This window comes from Remersonia thermophila, chromosome 2 (assembly GCF_042764415.1).
Source record: "Remersonia thermophila strain ATCC 22073 chromosome 2, whole genome shotgun sequence".
Lineage (NCBI taxonomy): Eukaryota > Fungi > Ascomycota > Sordariomycetes > Sordariales > Chaetomiaceae > Remersonia > Remersonia thermophila.
Window position 1 is genome coordinate 4,349,265 of NC_092218.1, and position 16,653 is coordinate 4,365,917.

General features: G+C 61.7%; 6 protein-coding genes and 1 non-coding gene across 7 annotated transcripts; 2 read left to right on the plus strand and 5 right to left on the minus strand.

Annotated features, from left to right (window-relative positions):
- Positions 1 to 2,387: 2,387 nt before the first annotated feature.
- VTJ83DRAFT_2652 (uncharacterized protein) lies at positions 2,388 to 5,074 on the minus strand (the record flags this gene model as incomplete). The annotated part of the gene is made up of 3 exons (XM_071008946.1): positions 2,388 to 4,646; positions 4,722 to 4,906; positions 5,026 to 5,074. 3 exons carry the CDS (start codon positions 5,072 to 5,074, stop codon positions 2,388 to 2,390), a joined length of 2,493 nt encoding a protein of 830 aa, XP_070869192.1.
- A 1,786-nt stretch (positions 5,075 to 6,860) lies between these two features.
- VTJ83DRAFT_t44 lies at positions 6,861 to 6,932 on the minus strand. The gene has a single exon. It is a non-coding gene; the product is annotated as a tRNA-Arg (tRNA).
- Positions 6,933 to 7,236: 304 nt separating this feature from the next.
- VTJ83DRAFT_2653 (uncharacterized protein) lies at positions 7,237 to 8,219 on the plus strand (the record flags this gene model as incomplete). Its single annotated transcript, XM_071008947.1, has 5 exons — positions 7,237 to 7,281; positions 7,383 to 7,469; positions 7,610 to 7,817; positions 7,948 to 8,045; positions 8,106 to 8,219. 5 exons carry the CDS (start codon positions 7,237 to 7,239, stop codon positions 8,217 to 8,219), a joined length of 552 nt encoding a protein of 183 aa, XP_070869193.1.
- Positions 8,220 to 8,567: 348 nt separating this feature from the next.
- Positions 8,568 to 10,329, minus strand: VTJ83DRAFT_2654 (uncharacterized protein; the record flags this gene model as incomplete). Its single annotated transcript, XM_071008948.1, has 4 exons — positions 8,568 to 9,445; positions 9,515 to 9,785; positions 9,915 to 10,213; positions 10,290 to 10,329. The coding sequence occupies 4 exons, from the start codon at positions 10,327 to 10,329 to the stop codon at positions 8,568 to 8,570; spliced, it is 1,488 nt and encodes a 495-aa protein (XP_070869194.1).
- A 678-nt stretch (positions 10,330 to 11,007) lies between these two features.
- On the plus strand, positions 11,008 to 11,989 carry VTJ83DRAFT_2655 (uncharacterized protein; the record flags this gene model as incomplete). The annotated part of the gene is made up of 2 exons (XM_071008949.1): positions 11,008 to 11,679; positions 11,762 to 11,989. 2 exons carry the CDS (start codon positions 11,008 to 11,010, stop codon positions 11,987 to 11,989), a joined length of 900 nt encoding a protein of 299 aa, XP_070869195.1.
- Positions 11,990 to 12,373: 384 nt separating this feature from the next.
- VTJ83DRAFT_2656 (uncharacterized protein) lies at positions 12,374 to 13,886 on the minus strand (the record flags this gene model as incomplete). The annotated part of the gene is made up of 3 exons (XM_071008950.1): positions 12,374 to 12,493; positions 12,583 to 13,647; positions 13,788 to 13,886. 3 exons carry the CDS (start codon positions 13,884 to 13,886, stop codon positions 12,374 to 12,376), a joined length of 1,284 nt encoding a protein of 427 aa, XP_070869196.1.
- Positions 13,887 to 15,378: 1,492 nt separating this feature from the next.
- Positions 15,379 to 16,440, minus strand: VTJ83DRAFT_2657 (uncharacterized protein; the record flags this gene model as incomplete). The annotated part of the gene is made up of 1 exon (XM_071008951.1): positions 15,379 to 16,440. The coding sequence occupies one exon, from the start codon at positions 16,438 to 16,440 to the stop codon at positions 15,379 to 15,381; it is 1,062 nt and encodes a 353-aa protein (XP_070869197.1).
- Positions 16,441 to 16,653: the final 213 nt, after the last annotated feature.

Consider the following 16,653-nt stretch of genomic DNA (forward strand, 5'->3'; position numbering starts at 1 on the left):
ACGGCTGACCACAGAGGGTGGCGGTGGTGGTGGTGCCTGATATCAGACAAACGGGTTGGCTTGGAGAGTCCATGAGCCGAAATGCTTGGCCGCGTTCCGCCTCGTCGCCTCTCCCTTGTGGCGCAGCGGTCACGTGACCACTTACACATCAACTCCCCCCTTCGACCAACCCACGGTCAAAACAGCCGTCGACAAGGCCAAACACCAACGTTTTTCCATGATCGTTTGCCCATGTATGGGGCTTGTAAAACCACAACCAAACCATTGTCTATGCAAACGTCCCCCATGGCGCCCCGTAGGCCGTCGTCCCAGCTGCCGCCTCGACCTCAAGGAGGATGGACCTTACCTAGGTAGCTTGGAGCAAACCGGATGGCAGATGACAGGTCATGTCATTCGTAGGTGATTCTTTGTCTGTTTGGTATCAAGCTCGGCTGTTGTTTACCTAGGAGTTTGTCTTGTCATCAAGGTTCAAGGTGGCTTCAGCAGCCGCCTCGGTGTCAGTGTGTCTTCCCAAGCAACATGACCAACCGCCACGAGGTTCGCCAAGTATATTACTTCCCTCCACCGCCCCATCATCACACCCGTCATTCCTTTTTTTTTTTTTTTTTTTTTTTTTGTAATTTCCTTTCCAAGGTCAGTTCTTTTCTGGCACTGTGTTGCGCAGTACCTTCCGCTGGTCGACGAAGACGGACTGAGTGGCCGCTCAGCTTTTTCTGTTTTCTTTTTTTTTTTTTCCTTCGGTTTCCCTCGTTGCGTCTTCCCATCACCGCCATCAACATTGCCCTTTTCCTCCTCCCGCATTGACGCCTTTTTTTCTTCTCACAACAGAACATGGCGCCAACCCCGACACCGGCAGCCTCTGCCGTTTCCATCGCTGGAATTGCCAATCCAACCACCGCAGCATCCACGCAAGCAGCAGGAGCTCGCCAAAGACGTCGCGGCGCCCCGAAAGCCCAAGCTCTCGAGCGAGTCACCGGGCCAGACAACCTCGAAGAGACCAAGACCGGTAACCACCCGGGAGCCTCGCTAGCCGACACGTGTGAGCAGCTGCTCCACATCAGGCCGCGCCCAGATCCCAAGGGAGCTTCTGAGACCGGCCATCACATCCAAGGGGGTCCGAAGACGACAAGGGGTAGACCCGCTGGGCGTCGAGGAAGCCGAGGCGGAGGACGGAGTCGTGGTCGTGGTCGGGGCGGACAAGGCCAAGGCCAAGGAGGACACGACCAGGGAAGACGTCAGCAGGACGGGGGATGGGACGCCGTCGCCCGGGACTGTCCTCCAGAGATCCTGGCTCTCCCGTTCCCAGAAAGAAACCGCGACGAAGGCACCGGACCCATCAGCGACTCGGCGTCCCGCAGCGACTTGGGGCCCGTAGAGATGGTCGACGACGACGTCGTCCGGAACCAGCAAGCCAATCCGGACATTCGCAACATCATCGGGATCGAGTACCCCATCAACGACGTCACCGCGGACTGGGGCGGGCCTCGGCAGTACTCGGTTTTCACCTGGGACAATGTTCGCCCCACCTACAAGGACGACGAGTTCTCCTCGGCCGATTACTGCTGGGACTTTGTTCGTGGCTGGCTGGAGCAGGTGGACTGCGCGGTCGACGCCCAGGCCATCTTTGCCGAGCCCGAGCACTGGAAGCACGACATCGATCCCAGCCTCGGCCGCCTTGCCCCGCCCGTCGAGCAGCCAGAGACAAGGTGGGATCACGCCGCCATCGTGGACCCGGATCTCGACGACCGCCGAAAACACTTGACGTCCAGCATCCTGGGATACAAGTTCTTCCTGGAGATCAAGGCGAGCCGGAAGAAGGGCCGGGGCGCCCCTGGCGAGGCCGGTTCCTCCAACGTCGGTCGTCCGCTTCGGATTCTTAGGCGGGGCGAGGAGGCCGTAGGATAAAAACACAAGGGCCATGGACGACGGAGAGAAGCGAGGAGGGAGGGGGCAAGTGGCAGAGGCAGAGGCAGCGGCAGACGTAGAGGCAGAGGTAGAGGCGGTCCGCGAGCGGCGTATTGTTGGAAACGGAAAAGGACCGAGAAAAAGAGGAAGGGAACCCTATCGCCGGGTAGCATCGGTGTTCGCGGACAGCAAGTACCCAACGTGATGAAAGAGACGATGGAAGGCGTTGGGAGACAGCGGGCGGTGGCCGACGGTGGGTGGTACATGGTATGCGACGAGTGAGAGGGTCGGACGTGGCAACACACAGCACAGGCACGCGGCGTTGTGGCTCTTGTTTTGTGCAATCACTACACACAGCAAGGGGGTGTGAATTGCCGACTATGTACAACGAGAGAAGATGGCAAAAACAACCATGAACAAGAATGAGAAAAGGCCGACTATGCTCGCGGCGAACCCCTTCCCCCCCGCCCTTCCCATCATCTTTACAGGCACTGCGAGTACCAATCGTTCTGGGCCACGCACCTCAGGCCCTGCTCGCAAAAGAAGCTGCCCGTCCACTGCTTGCCGCCGCACTGGCCCCAGCGAGGCACCGCCTTGGCGGCCGGCAGGGCCAGGATGCGCTGGGCGGCGTGCTCGGCGGCCGTGACGATGTAGGAGGACGGGTTGGTGGTGGGCACGCCCGGGAAGATGGAGGCGTCGACGACAAAGAGGTTGTCGGTGCCGTAGACGCGGGCGTTGGTGTCGACGACGGCGGTGCCGCCGACGCGGCCGTCGTCGCGGCCGAGCTTGGCCGTGCCCATCCAGTGGTTGGACCGGCGGTTGCCGGGGGAGACGACCATGCCCTCGACGTAGTCGCGCGGCGAGACGCCCGGCGCCGGGTGCGCCCACTCGAGGCCCGGCACGTTCTTGAGCGCCTCCTGCAGGTTGGCGATGCCCTGGATCACGGCCTCGCGGTCGTTGGGGTCCTTGAGGTACGGCACGTCCGACACGACGGTCGTCAGCGCCGGCGTGATGGTCATGCGGCCGCGCGACGTGGCGCCGCGGCCCAGGTACTGCGACATGGTCATGGCGTGGCCGTTGGGGGTGCCCAGGCTGCCCTCGACGCGCGCCGTCCACTGCAGCTGGCGCACGACGCCGTCGCGGCCGCGGATCTCCTCCCAGAACATGGGGCCGATGTTGGGCGCCGCCTGCGCGAGGATGCCGCTGCGCCCGCCGAGGTAGGCCGCCTTGTCGCCCGCGACGGGGGACGTCCAGGCCTCGTAAAAGTCGTAGAAGCTGACGTTGGGGTGCACGACGACGGTGTCGGTGTTGAGGTGGTCGTCGAGGTTGTAGCCGACGGGGAGGTCGATCCAGGCGTCGGGCGCGACAAAGGTCGGCCCGTCGCGCTCCGAGGCGGCCACCACCTCGAGCTGGTCCTGCGGGCCGATGCCGCTGCGCAGCAGGATCTTTGCGCTGCCGAACGTGCCGGCCGACAGCACGACGCGGCCCGAGGCGGCCGTCACGTTGACGACGCCCTGGTAGCCGCCGGAGCGGAACGGCTCGACCTCGACGCCCGTGACGTGGCCGCCCTCGCGGATGACGCGGCGCACCGACGTGTTGAGCCACAGGCTAAAGTTGCTGCGCGACTTGGCGCTGCGCAGGTACGTGGCCAGCGGGCCGCCGCGCTGGCCGCCCGAGAACATGAAGGGGGCCGGCGAGAAGGTGCGGTTCTTGCTGTCGGGCGCCTGGTTGGCCGTGACGCGGCTCCAGCCGCCGCGGCTCAGGCCGCCGGCGAGCACCTCGAAGCCCTCCTGGTAGTAGCGCCGGCCGTCCTGCGACGGCGTGTCGGTGCCGGGGATGCGCGAGAAGACGCGGCTCACGGCCGCCTGCACGTCGCGCGCCTTCCAGCCCGCGGGGAACAGGTAGTCCCAGTCGAGCGCGTAGGGCTTGAACCACAGGCCCGCGTTGATGGCCGTGCCGCCGCCGAGCACGCACCCGGCCATCTGGTCCGTGTCCTCGCAGGCGATGCCCTTGGAGTCGACCCAGATCTGGTTGCACAGGCCCGGCACGTCGAACCGCGTCAGGCCCGTGCCCTCGAGCCAGCTCGGCCCGAGCGAGCCGCCGTGCTCGCCCGTCGACGCGAAGCCCTTCTCGATGAGGAGCACCTTCTTGCCGGCCTCGCTGAGCCGGTCCGCCATGGGCAGGCCGCCGGCGCCGCCGCCGACGATGATGTAGTCAAAGACGGCGTCCTCGGGGACCGGCACGCCCTCGACGTCGCCGCCGCCCGACCCGTCGCACACGGCCTCGGGGTTGTGGGTGGCCAGCGCGGCCCACTGCGCGTACGACGCGCTGGCGGCGTTGCCGTCGAGCACGGCGCCCCAGATGCCCATGCCGTTGTTGTGCTGCTCCAGCGTGATCTCGTCCGGGCAGGTCGGGTTGCCGGGCGACGGGAACGCCTGCACCCAGCCGAGGAGGAGGAAGCCCGAGCTCGTCGCCGCCCCGCCGGGCATGCCGTTTTGCTCCCAGCGAAGGCAGTTCTTGCAGCGGAAGATGAGGCGAAAGTGCGTCGAGTTGACGCTCGACGAGATCTGCGTGATCTCGGCGTCGCCGCCGTAGACGTCGGGCATGACGTAGCCCGTGGCGAACCGGAGCGACGTGTAGACGTTGTCCTCGTGCGGCCAGGCCGTGACGAGGAGAGAGTTGGTCATGGGGCCGCCCAGCGAGACGCCGCACCAGCCCTGGCTATCCTTGGACGCGCATTCCTGAGGTGCTCTCGTTAGCAGCAGGCAACGCGGAAGCCATTCAAGAGAAGGGGGGGGGGGGGGGTTGGGCGTTACCAGATAGCCGATGAACTCGGTGGCGTCGTTGGAGAGGGCATCCTCAGGGAGGGCCACGCCGAACCGGAAGCCGCCTTGCGTCCGGGGATCCTCGGGGGAGAGGCCCCACGAGTTGAAGACGATGCCGGTGTCGGCATCCGTGAAGGTATCCGGGAGGTTGTTCTGGGCCAGGGCCGACGGCAGGACTATACGGGACCGTGTCAGCAGGCGAGAGAGAAAATCAAAGCTGGACCGTCACACAGGTTTGATGGCTTGATGGCATAGCTGCGAAGGGGTAGTAGGGGGGTAGGGGGGGAGGTCTTACACGCTGTCGCGGCCGCGAGGGCGCCAACAAGGCGAGACGAGGTCCTCATGCTGGGCAACTGGTACAGGTTGACCTCGACTTGACCGGCATGCCTGACCAGAACAAAAAAAACAACAAGCCAACGGGGAAGGGCATCGGTCCCTTAATACCCATCTTTCCCCCCCCCCCCCCCCCCCCCTTCGAGAATCTCGGAGCCGGGGCCCGCCGCCCCCAGGTCCGGGGGAATGTGACTTCGGCCAAGTTCCAAGTTTGTCGGCGGGGAAAGCAAATGAGGAGGGTGGAAGAGGAGGCGGCGGGAACCCTGTCCGTCACGGCGGAGCTTGGATGCAACTTCAGCGCAGCATTCCCGGTTGCAAAGCATGGAGGCCACGCGGACTGGCAAGCTTACACGAACCTTACTATACACGACACAGGTCCTGGGTCTACATACTACGCAGTATAGTATACGGTGAGTGGTAGTCAACGTTATGGACGGATGGACTTGCAGCACACGTTCACGGGGGCAGAGCACGCATGTACATGCGTACAAGGGTGGTCACCGTGCTTACGCAGAGTTGTTGTCCGTCCATCTTTTCCCACCCTTGTCACGTCCTCGCCCCGGCGGTGCTTTGCAGAAAGCTACATGGCCACCAGAACCATCAGGAAAGGTTGGAAATGTCCGCGTCGCAGGCAGCACGCGGATGGACTTGTAAGCGGCGCTTCCGCTTGCTGCATCGCTGCCGCGGTGGTGCACCCGCACGACGGTGGGAGCTGGGAGCGCTGTCCATAGCTACGCAGTACGTGACACGACAGGCTCGTCGAGGCTCGTGAGGGCGGCAATGGCGGCGGTGACGGCATTGCTGACGAGATTCAACGCTCTCCGCTGTACCACCGACGGTTTGAACCGTTGCGTCGAACCCGGTTCGCGCTATGCGCTGGCCAGGGGCCGAGACTTGACGTCCGGGGATGGCAGGCCGAAAGGCCCAATGGGAATCCGGGCAAAGCAGATCGGAACCAGTGGACCGAAATGCCCAGGGGCGAGGTTCCTGGGGCTTGGACTCCCGGCGAGCCGGACGCCTTTCCAGAAACGAACGTCGCGGCACGTCCCCTCCGAGATTGGGTTGTGTCGCACCCGGCACCCCCGAGGGGATTTTCAGGGCACGCTGCGATGCCGTGCCTGTCGAACATGGGAAAAAGCTTGGGAGAAACCAGCCGGATGCCCATCCATGCGTGGCCGGCCGTTGCCTTGGCCGTCCGGCCGATCTGGCGCTGAGGTTGCGCGTGTCAGATGGTTCCGTAGGAGCCGCAAGACCGGAGCCGCCGCATCGTTTTCCCACGCTGGCCGCACCGTTTCCCACGCCGGTCGCAGCGCGGAAATGCATGGGCGCAACAGGGACCGCGGAGGGGAGATCTCTGGTGCCCATCTCGCTTCCCGAGGAGCCGCATCTCGGCGCGGGATGTCAAATGCCGCTTCTCTTGTGCTATTTCCAGCACAAAACGAGCCGAAGCGTGCTGGTTAATATGCTCGCACAAGCAGTGTGCATACGTATGTACTGTGTACTGCGTAGAATATGTCAAAAACGGGCGAGCTTTGCGTGCGGAGGAAGCGAAGCTGGGACCAGGGGCGTCATGGAGCAAAAGCCGCCCGGTTCCTTTCGTCATGGTTAGTTACAAGCAACCAACCACATGGAAGCCAAAAGCGTGGCTCGCCATGTGGAGACGGGGATGACAAAAGAATACCGGGCCTCAACCGCCAACCGCGACGGTGGAAAAGGCCGCCAACGCGGACACGCTGGACCCAACAGGAAGAACGGCTGACCTTTGGGTTTACGGGGCAAAAAGCGATGATCAACAAACGACCCACGTGCGGCTCGAACGCACAATCTCCAGAGCCGAAATCTGGCGCCTTACCATTTGGCCAGCGGGCCTTTTGTTAGGCCAAATACACAAGAACTGCTTCTGATAAAGGTAGACTGCGCCACAGTGGCGCGTCTCTGCGTGGCGGTACCCGATTCCTTGCCAAGCCATTGGATGTGGGGTCGTCGCATCGATTGGCATCGGCCTCGACTTTTTTTCCCCAGACCTCTGCGATAAGATCAACAACATCCAGCGTTCGACGTTGCGGCTGGTGAGACGACGAGCACCACCACACCGCACAGCACACACCTGGACGACGGACAGACGCACCTCTCTCTTTAGCTCCCCCTCGAACACGAACCATACGCCGCCAAAATGCGCCCGTTAACAGACCAAGAGATGAAGGTGGTGCTGGACAAGGTACGTTCAACATGAAGCATGAAGCACTGGAAACGAACCTCCCCCCCCCCCCCCCCCCAAGCAAAAGAAAAAGCAGAGGAACCGTCGCTCACACGTCCCAGCTCGCCAACTACATGTCCGACCTCAAGAGCCTCATCGCTCCCCTCGAAGATGGCGACCGCTACGTTTTCCGGCTCAACCACAACCGCGTAGGCCCCCCCTCCGAGCCTCTTCTTCGCACCCGTCCCTCCATCATTCCGCATCCAACCCGTTCAAGCCCTCCCCCAGACTTCCAGACCGAAACCAACAACAAACTGACACACGCCTCCCCCGTTGGGCGGCCTACCAGGTCTACTACGTCAAGCTCTCTCTCGCCAACCTCGCCACCTGCGTTGGCCGCGACGCCCTGCTCAGCCTCGGCACCTGCCTCGGCAAGATGACCAAGTCGGGCAAGTTCCGCCTGCACATCACGGCGCTGCCCATCCTCGCGCGCGGGGCCAGGCATAAGATTTGGGTCAAGGAGAACGGCGCCCAGCCGTTCTTGTACGGATCGAACAGTACGTATCTCTTGTCCTCGTGGTTTCTGGTTGGGTCGTCTGCCAGCGGAAAAGAAAAGGACCGGGATGGAAAAGGAAAGGATAAAAAAGAAAAGACGGCCTGCTGACGTAGGACCCAACCGTGTCACAGTCGTCAAGGCGCACGTCGGCCGGTGGTCCGAAGACTGCCCGGAGCACCAGGGGTGCGTGGTCTACAGCATGGCGGATATCCCGCTTGGCTTCGGCGTGGTAAGTGGCGGCCCCAAGGGAATCGACAGAAAAAGAGCCCATCTGACATGCCGAATGCAGACGGCCAGGAGCACAACCGAGGCGCGCCGCCTCGACCCGACGGGCATCGTGTGCTTCCGGCAGGCCGATTGCGGAGAGTACCTCCGCGACGAGGATACGCTGTTTGCTGGGTAATGGCGTTGAGGTGGGAGGCGGGGCGAGTGCTAGATGAGGATTCAAAACAAGAAAACAAAACAAAAGGGGGGGATGTCAGAGAAAACTACACTTGGGACCAGGCGTCAGGCGTATGTGTTGTAGTAGAATACCACCTCAGGTCCAGGTCTTTTGATCGAATGTAACGAGGCATTCTTTTGTTTTTGCTGCAAGCCATGAATCAACCCAACATTTTTACATGCCATCAACCCGTCAAGATGAACCCGCGCACGCTCTGTTGAGTATCCCTCGCCCATCCCCTTGTTTTCTTGCTGCCACCCAGAGGGGTATTTACCCACGCATTCACCACAACAACAACAACCACTTCCCTCATGATCCATGATCCCCCAGCCGCTCGACAGCCTCCCTCACCGGCGTGGCCGGCCTGCTGTCCCGGATCCCCGAGAAGAAGCTGATGCTCTCGCGCTGCGCAACGTACTCGCTGTCTGCGTACCCCAGGATGCCCTCGATCTCGGAGCTCTGCCGGCCCTTGATGCGCGCAATCTCGGCGCTCGAGTAGTTGCTCAGCGCCCGGCCCACCTCGACCGGCTCGCCCTCCCACAGCTTGCCGCCGCCGCCGCCGCCGCCGCCTCCCTCCGCGGCCCCGGCCTCCCCCCCGTCCTCCCCTGCCTTTGGCGTCCGAGGCTTCCGCCGCGCCCTGTTCACGACGCAGAGGCTCACGGCCTCGTGCTGCGCAAACACGCCCTCCACGTCCACCACGCCCACCGGCAGCAGCCCGGCCTTGCCCAGCAACGCCTTGTACGCGCCCTGGTCGATGTACAGCGTGCCGTGCGGGCGGAGGCCGTGGAGGATCCAAAAGTAGCGGTCGCGGACGGGATGAGGGGAAGGGAGGAAGCGCGTGTGCAGCGGGATCTTGGGGTCCAGCGGCTGGGACGGCGTGCCGGACCGCGGGGTGGAGGCGCCGAGGTTGCGGAGGGAGGTGGCGGAGGCGGAGGGGACGAGGATGGCGCTGGAGGAGGGGGATTCGAGGCCCGAGGGCTGCGGGTCTGACGCGGGCTCTTGGTTGGCCTTGGTGGCGAGGGATGGCGGCGACCGGCTGGCCTGGATGTGCTTGACGATCTTGACGATGTTGCCGGGGTTCGAGGAGCGGGTGATGACGGTGGTGACGCCGGCCGAGGTGGCCAGGCGGGCGGCGACGATCTTGGTGGACATGCCGCCCGTGCCTAGGGAGGATCCGGCGGACGAGACTACAGGAAACGGAAACAAAGGTTAGAGCCGGTTCCGGCCAAGGAAGACACGGGTAGGGAGGCACATGCCATCTGCCACCAGCGAGCCGATGTCGTCCACCACCTCGATCGGCTGAGCGTCGGGATGGGTCCGCGGGTTCTTGTCGTACAGGCAGTCGACGTCGGTCATGAGGAAGAGCAGGTCGGCGTGGACCATGGCGGCCGTGATGGCCGAGAGGGTGTCGTTGTCGCCAAACTTGATTTCGGCCACGGCCAGCGTGTCGTTCTCGTTGACGATGGGGATCACGCCCATGTCGAGCAGCTCGTTGAAGGTCCTCTGGGCATTGAGATAGCGCGACCTCTGCGGGGCGGTTGGTCAGAGCCTGGCAACGGCAACGACAACTACGGCTACAGCTACGGAAAGCCGCCGGGCAGCAGGGCAGCAGGGCAGCAGGGCAGCAGGGCAGCAGGGCAGCAGGGCAGCACTTACATCGGCGATGTCATTCCGCGTCAGGAGGATCTGGGCGATGGGCTGCCTGAGATGGTTGAACAGGCTGTCCCAGAGGCTCATCAGACGGCACTGGCCGATGGCGGCGAGGGCCTGCAGCTTGGACAGATGCTTGGGGCGCTTCTCGACGTCCATGCGGCGAAGGCCGACGCCGATGGCGCCCGACGAGACGATGACCACCTTGTGGCCATCTTTCCTCAGCTTGACGGCCGTTTCCACTATGGACGTCAGGATGGAGAGCAGAGGCTCGTGGGTCTTCTCATCGACGATGGAGCTCGTCCCTAGGGGGGAAGGTCAGTGTTCCTCCATCAAGACCGAACCCCTGTCCGATTTACACGCCCGCCAGAGCGCACTCACCGAGCTTGATGACCACGCCAAGCGGACGAGGGCCCCTCATGGCTGCGCACGCTCAGAGACAAAACGATCAGCAAAAGGGCAACCAACCGGCCGGAAGCTCAAAACGTGGACGACACGCCCCGTCGTTCCAAAAGGCATGAAATCATGGAAGACGGCTTGAGGGGATTTCTCCCCCGACTTACGCAGACTCCAAGCGGTTTCCATTATATTTAGCATCCGGCCCTCGGCAACACCAGGGGGTGCTGGAAATTTTGGCTCTTCGCCGAGTGACGCTCCCAGGGCGCTCATCCGATCGGTGGGGCCCGCTGTGACTGCGGTCCGGTTCACAACCCAAGGAAAATGGATCCGGGGTAGCTCCGGCGAGATCTGGGATTGGCCGACTTCGGCACAATCGGCAGAAGTGGAGCCCTGGCCCACGCTTCCCGCGTGGTTCACCGCCTGACGAGTTGGGAAAGCCAAGTGGGGCCCGCGGTTGAACATCGAAAAGTTGACCAAGCGATGCGCCATTCATTGTCTTCCTGTGTCGATTCGATCCACGACAACAGCAGCCGAACAAACGCCCTACACTAGGCGCTTCCCCCCTCCCCGGCCGGTCCACGACGACGCCAAAGCCACGGGCACGCAGCTTCTCCTCTCTTGGCGAGCTCCAACGTTTTCAGAATCCTCTACCACACAACCCATCGCTTCGCCGACACTTGGTTGGTGACGATAGATAGCCATGACATCAACATCGTCAGCAGCCGCAGCAGCAGCAGCAGCAGCACCACCACCACCACCACCACCACTTTCCACCACACCCTCCTCCTCCTCCTCTTCCGCCTCGATACCCTCTAGCAACCCCTCAGGCTCTACCTCCCATCAACAAACACAACAGCCGCCATCAACACCACAACAACAACAACCACGCTTCCTCCAAAACGACCCCGCCCGCACCGGCTACGACCCATCCCTCAAATGGTGGGTCAACTACTTCAAGATCCTGACGGGCCAAATCACGCCCGAAGGCATCGAGCACTACCGCGAGGACCGGTACAAGGTGCACGAGGCCCGCGACTGCGCCCGGTGCGAGCGGGACCGGGACTACCTCTTCAAGTACTCCCCCGTGATCCGGTTCCTGCGGGACAAGGTCCAGGCGCTCAACGGCGAGCTGGACGAGTCCAACGTCGTGTGCCGCCGCTGCCCCGCGCGCGTGGCCGACGACGGGCGGGTGTTTCGCCAGGGCGGCGGCTTCTCGCCCGACCACGGCATCCTCATCTGCGCCAACGAGATGCGTGACAGGTCGCATCTCGAGGACACGCTCGCCCACGAGATGGTGCACGCGTGGGATCATTTGCGGTGGAAGGTGGACTGGAGCGGGACGGGGAACCTGCGGCATGCCGCCTGTACCGAGGTGCGTTTCGGTCCTCCCCCCCTCCGTCGTGGGTGTTCTCGGAGAAGAGGCAAACGTGCTGACAAACCCTGGCCGCGCGCAGATCCGCGCGTCCATGCTCAGCGGCGAGTGCCGGTGGACGCGCGAGACCATGATCCGCGGCAACTGGACCTTGACGCAGCAGTTCCAGAACTGCGTGCGGTCGCGCGCCATCCAGTCCGTCATGGCCCGGCCGGCGTGTCGCGATCGAGAACACGCCACCAAGGTGGTCAACGAGGTCTGGGACTCGTGCTTCGCCGACACACGACCGTTTGATGAGGTGTATCGGTGATCAATCATCATCATCAATGACCGAGTCACCAGACGGGGCCCACGGACGTGTGTGTCAAACGCTTTGTAATCTGTAATGCGAATGAATTTCGCAGACGGTTCAAGTGAGAGCCATGAACCACCAACAACTCGTCCCATAGAGGGACAGAAGAGGAAAAAAAAAAAAAAAAAACAACAACCGGATGCGGCTGTCTCTCTCTCTCTCTCTCTCAGCTCAGCCAGGCAATGCAAAAACAAAACTCCCCTGAACCACCCAGTAAATCAAACCCGATATCCCGCGACTCCGAGCCCCCGATCCGTGAACTCCGTTGCAAACCCAATCTCAAGACCACGATTAGCTCCCTTTCGTCATGCGCACACGGTCAGCAACCCTGGACCGCCGTCGTCATTTCAACGGCTTCTCCCGGTTCGCCGCCCGCTCCCCCTTGACGCAATGCTTGATGATCCACGGGTGATTTTGCACGTCCTCCAGGGGAAGACGCTTCTGGGGGTCGAGCACGAGGAGCTGTTGCGGACACGCGCTCGTTAGCAAACGCATTCAACACCTTTGCGACAAGAGAGCAAAACAAAAAGGAAATGCAGCCGCCTGCCTACCTTTTGAATCAGATCGCGCGCCTCCTTGCTCACCCACTCCGGAATCGTCATGTCGGCACGGGCGATGCGCCTGTGCGTCATGACGGGCGTGTCCTCAAAGGGCGCCTCGCCGACGAGGAACTCGTAGATGAGGACGCCCAGGCTCCACAGGTCCACCTTTTCGTCGTACCAGTTGTCCTTGCTGCCGGACCGGATCATCTCGGGGGGCAGGTAGTCGAGGGTGCCGCACAGCGTCTTGCGGCGGTTGTTGGGCGCGTGCACGCTCCACCCAAAGTCCGAGATCTTGATCTCGCCGTGGATGCCGACGAGGATGTTCTCGGGCTTGATGTCGCGGTGGATGACGTGCTTGCGGTGCAGGTAGCGCAGCGCGCTCGCCATCTGCGCCGTGTACTGCGCCGCCTTCCACTCGGGGAAGCGGTTCTCGCGCCGCAGGTGCTTGTACAGCTCGCCCTTGCCGGCGTACTCGAGGATCAAAAAGATGCGCTTGCTGTCGTGAAAGTGCCCGTAGAGCTTGAGGATGTTGGGGTGCCGCAGGTTGCTCTGTATCTCAATCTCGCGCCGGACCTGCTTCTCGACGCCCGACCCCTGCTGCAGCTCCGACTTGTACAGCACCTTGAGCGCGCAGATGAAGCCCGTCGTCCGCTCGCGCGCCAGGTACACGCGCCCAAACTTGCCCTTGCCGAGCGGCCGCCCGATCTCGAACATGCCGAGGTGGAACTGCTTGGGCACGAGGGGCTGGTCGACGTACGCCGGGGCGACCGAGGCGGCGGCCGAGCCCTGGGCGTTGGAGGCGTCATCGGACTGGCCGGCAGCAGCGGCGGCGGCGGCGGCGGCGGCAGCGGCGCGCGGCGCTAATTGCCCGGCGGCCCGGTCCTTCTCCTTGTCTTTCCTGGGCGAGGGGGGGTTGCTGGGCAGGGCGGCGGAGCTCTTCCACTCCGCGGCGGCCTTTTGCGAGGGGAGGGTGACGGTGGCGGTGACGGTGTTTGTGCTTTGCGATTGCAGGGCGACCTTGACGAGGTTGGGCCGGGCGCTGCCGTGCGAGAGCTGGCTCGACGAGATGGGTGGCTTTTGGGGGTTCGTTTAGCGGGCGGGTTGCGGACAATGAAAACAACAACGACGACGACGACGACGAGCCGCAGAAGCAGCTACGGGATCTCGGGGATGTGTTTTTTTTTTTTTTTTTTTCCTCTTGGTGGATGACCTACCCTCGGCTTCTGGTACGGGCGAACGTTCTGGCCCGGGTCGTTCTCATCGTTGACCGACAGGCGGTCGAAGCAATTCTCGAGCGTCCGTACTGACGCCATGGTGGGCTCTGCGTCGGGTGTGCGTGCGAAAGAAAGAAACGAGGAGAGATGATGCGTTGGCGATGCACTGGCCGGATCAGCGCAAACAAAGCACGTTGGCCCCTGGTGGATTATAGGATGCAATTAAGAATGGAGTTCAGGGATGTGGTGTGTTGTTGGAGAAGGGCTATTTACGCTGGCACCCGTTGCCTAGCAACCCCCGGACCCACTCCGCCCAAGCGCCGCCAAGTTTCAGCCTGCGCTTCTAACAACGCACTTCCGAAACGGGACAAACGCTTTTTAAGGTTGGGTTCTGGGCCTTTTTTTGGTTCTCATACACAGTACATCAATGAGATGCCGACCTGGTGTTCTGCAGCACTGTCTCCAAGACGAAAAAAAAAAAAAACCTTGACAAAAAAAAGTCTGCGGGTTGATACTGTAGTATTTCAGGTTGGGATCTGTTCAGCCTGGGCAAACATGACGTGTGCTATATAACTAACCTGCAGGACGAATGGGAGGTCCCCTGGTCACCCATGAGGAGCTCATCATGTGTACATGCTTCATTGGACCGTTCCACCTCAGCGGTGTCAGGTAGCAGCGGTTTCGGCAATCACGAGGTCATTCAGCGACAGACGTCGATCAGCGAGTCTCATAACTAGCCAGGGTTAGTTAGGTCGTGGGCTCGAGGGCCCTTTGGCCATGGTGATCTTGGTTGTGGTTCCTCTCACCGATCGCTGTTCTAGCACCCTCATCTCTGTACCGTAGACCTGGCAGTTTGTCGAGGATAGTTATAAAAGCGAATTCAGAGAAACCACCGGGCCTCTGGTTCGTGATTCATGGGTTCTCCATTCGTCCCAACCCGCCGACTTGGATGCCAATTCTGCGTCTGACCCGCGGCACGCTGCTCGTCTTCCTTTCTCATGTTCAACTCGGTAAGCTTACTGTGTACGCTTCAACCCGTGCCATGCGGTCCCTCTGCTCTCGCTCCCGTGTCGTCGACCACGCCTCCCATCGTTCGTCATCGAAAGCGCTCATTGTTCATACGCTCCAGCTTCCTCTCATCAGCAGAACCCTCTTCCCAGCTGCGCCGCTCGACAACGCACTCGACGACGGTGCCGTGCTGACTGCGTTCAAGGGATCAAGTAATCTCATCTCGCAGCCTGAGGGCCGTGTTGTCGATGCTCGCCTCTTCATGATTGCAAGCTATGGGGATGGGTAGGTGCAACATGCCTGGACAAGTTTCATTCAAGAGGGATGCGGCCGCGCGGCCGAGGGAGGATCGGTTCCTCTGGCTGCAGCCACCAAAAGCCCGTTGCGGTCCGAATCGGACAGTACAATCTCTGTCCCTTGTCTTGTCGCAAGGGGAAGCAAGAACGCCATCCCAAGAGTGTCGTATCACGCAGCTTCAATGTCAATGTTGCAAACGGCGCATTCGTATCTGATTCGTTCAGACACAGACATCCATCGCCAGAATACGCTGGTGGGATCCAGCAACCGCAGGATCAAGAGACGATTAAAAGGTCAAGAGAGGGAAGAACTGAAAGACAAAAAAGGTCCAGAATAAGCTCTCCTGGCCCCCTCGCTTCAAGTACGGCCTTCCCAGCATATTGCCCGTCACCAGGCTGACGATATAATCGGCGGCCAGAATGAAGCCCACGCAGGATACCAACCCAAACAAGGTAAACACGTACAGGCTGAACCTGTCGAGCCTTGAGTAGTCCTTATTCCTGCGGGCGAGAGGGATGCAGAAGCATCCCCCCACGAACGTAAGCGCCGCCAGCACTCCTCCCACCATGGCGCAGATGGTAAGAGCTATACCCGCAGAGTTCTTTTGGCCGGTGTGCCTGTCAAAGTAAAACGCGCCATCTATCTTGGGGTTGTTTTTAATGTCTAATGATTCGTTCGGGACCGTTAGCGAAACCATGGGCGGCTGCGGAGGGAAACCAAACAGCGCACCTTTCCTTGTCCCAATGATCTGGGAGTTGACGAAGCTCGCAACAACCAAGGCCACCATCCACGGCGAAAGATCCCATCCTATCCGATGGCGCTCCGGCTCTTCGGTCGTTCCATCCTCCTTGTGGCCCGCCGGCCGCTTGAGCCGGAACCAGTTCTCCCTGGGCGTGTCTCGGAAATACCGATGGATCACGATGCCGTCAAAGATGATGCCGTACACCATCTGAATGATGACCAGGGACCTGAGAGCGCTCGACTCGCTGACGGCGGGCAGGTTGCTGCCGGCGATGCTCAGCGTCACGATCGAGGTGACCAGGACGATGACAATGTTGAGCAGGCTCAGCCACGGGATCTTGTTGCGCAGCCGGAACAGCGGGCACAGCGGCCACCGCCCGACAAGGTGGCAGGCCATGGCCCAGAGCAGAACCGCGTGGGACACCATGCCCAGGGTGCCGTACGGGAGGTTATAGGCATCCCATGCCTCTCGGATGCGGCGGCTGGCCCCCTCGCCGTCAAAGTTCCCTGAGCGGTCGACCCGGCCAAGCACCGGGAGCACCTGGCTGGCAAACAAGACCAGAGAGACGGGGCGTCCGAGAGAGGACGTGGAGGGAAAGACGGGCATGGCGGTGGGAACGCAAGACGTTGTGAGCGTCCGCCGTGTGAACAATGAAGGAGCGGCGTGGTGGAGGGAACGAAAAGAAGGAAGAGAGAGGGCGAAAAAGGAAACCGGGACATTGACGTTGCGCACAGAGTATCTACTATATGTACCTAGGTATAAGCCATTATTGTTTCGCTTCCCTTGCCCTTCTCCTTGTATGTACTGCGCACTGCGTAC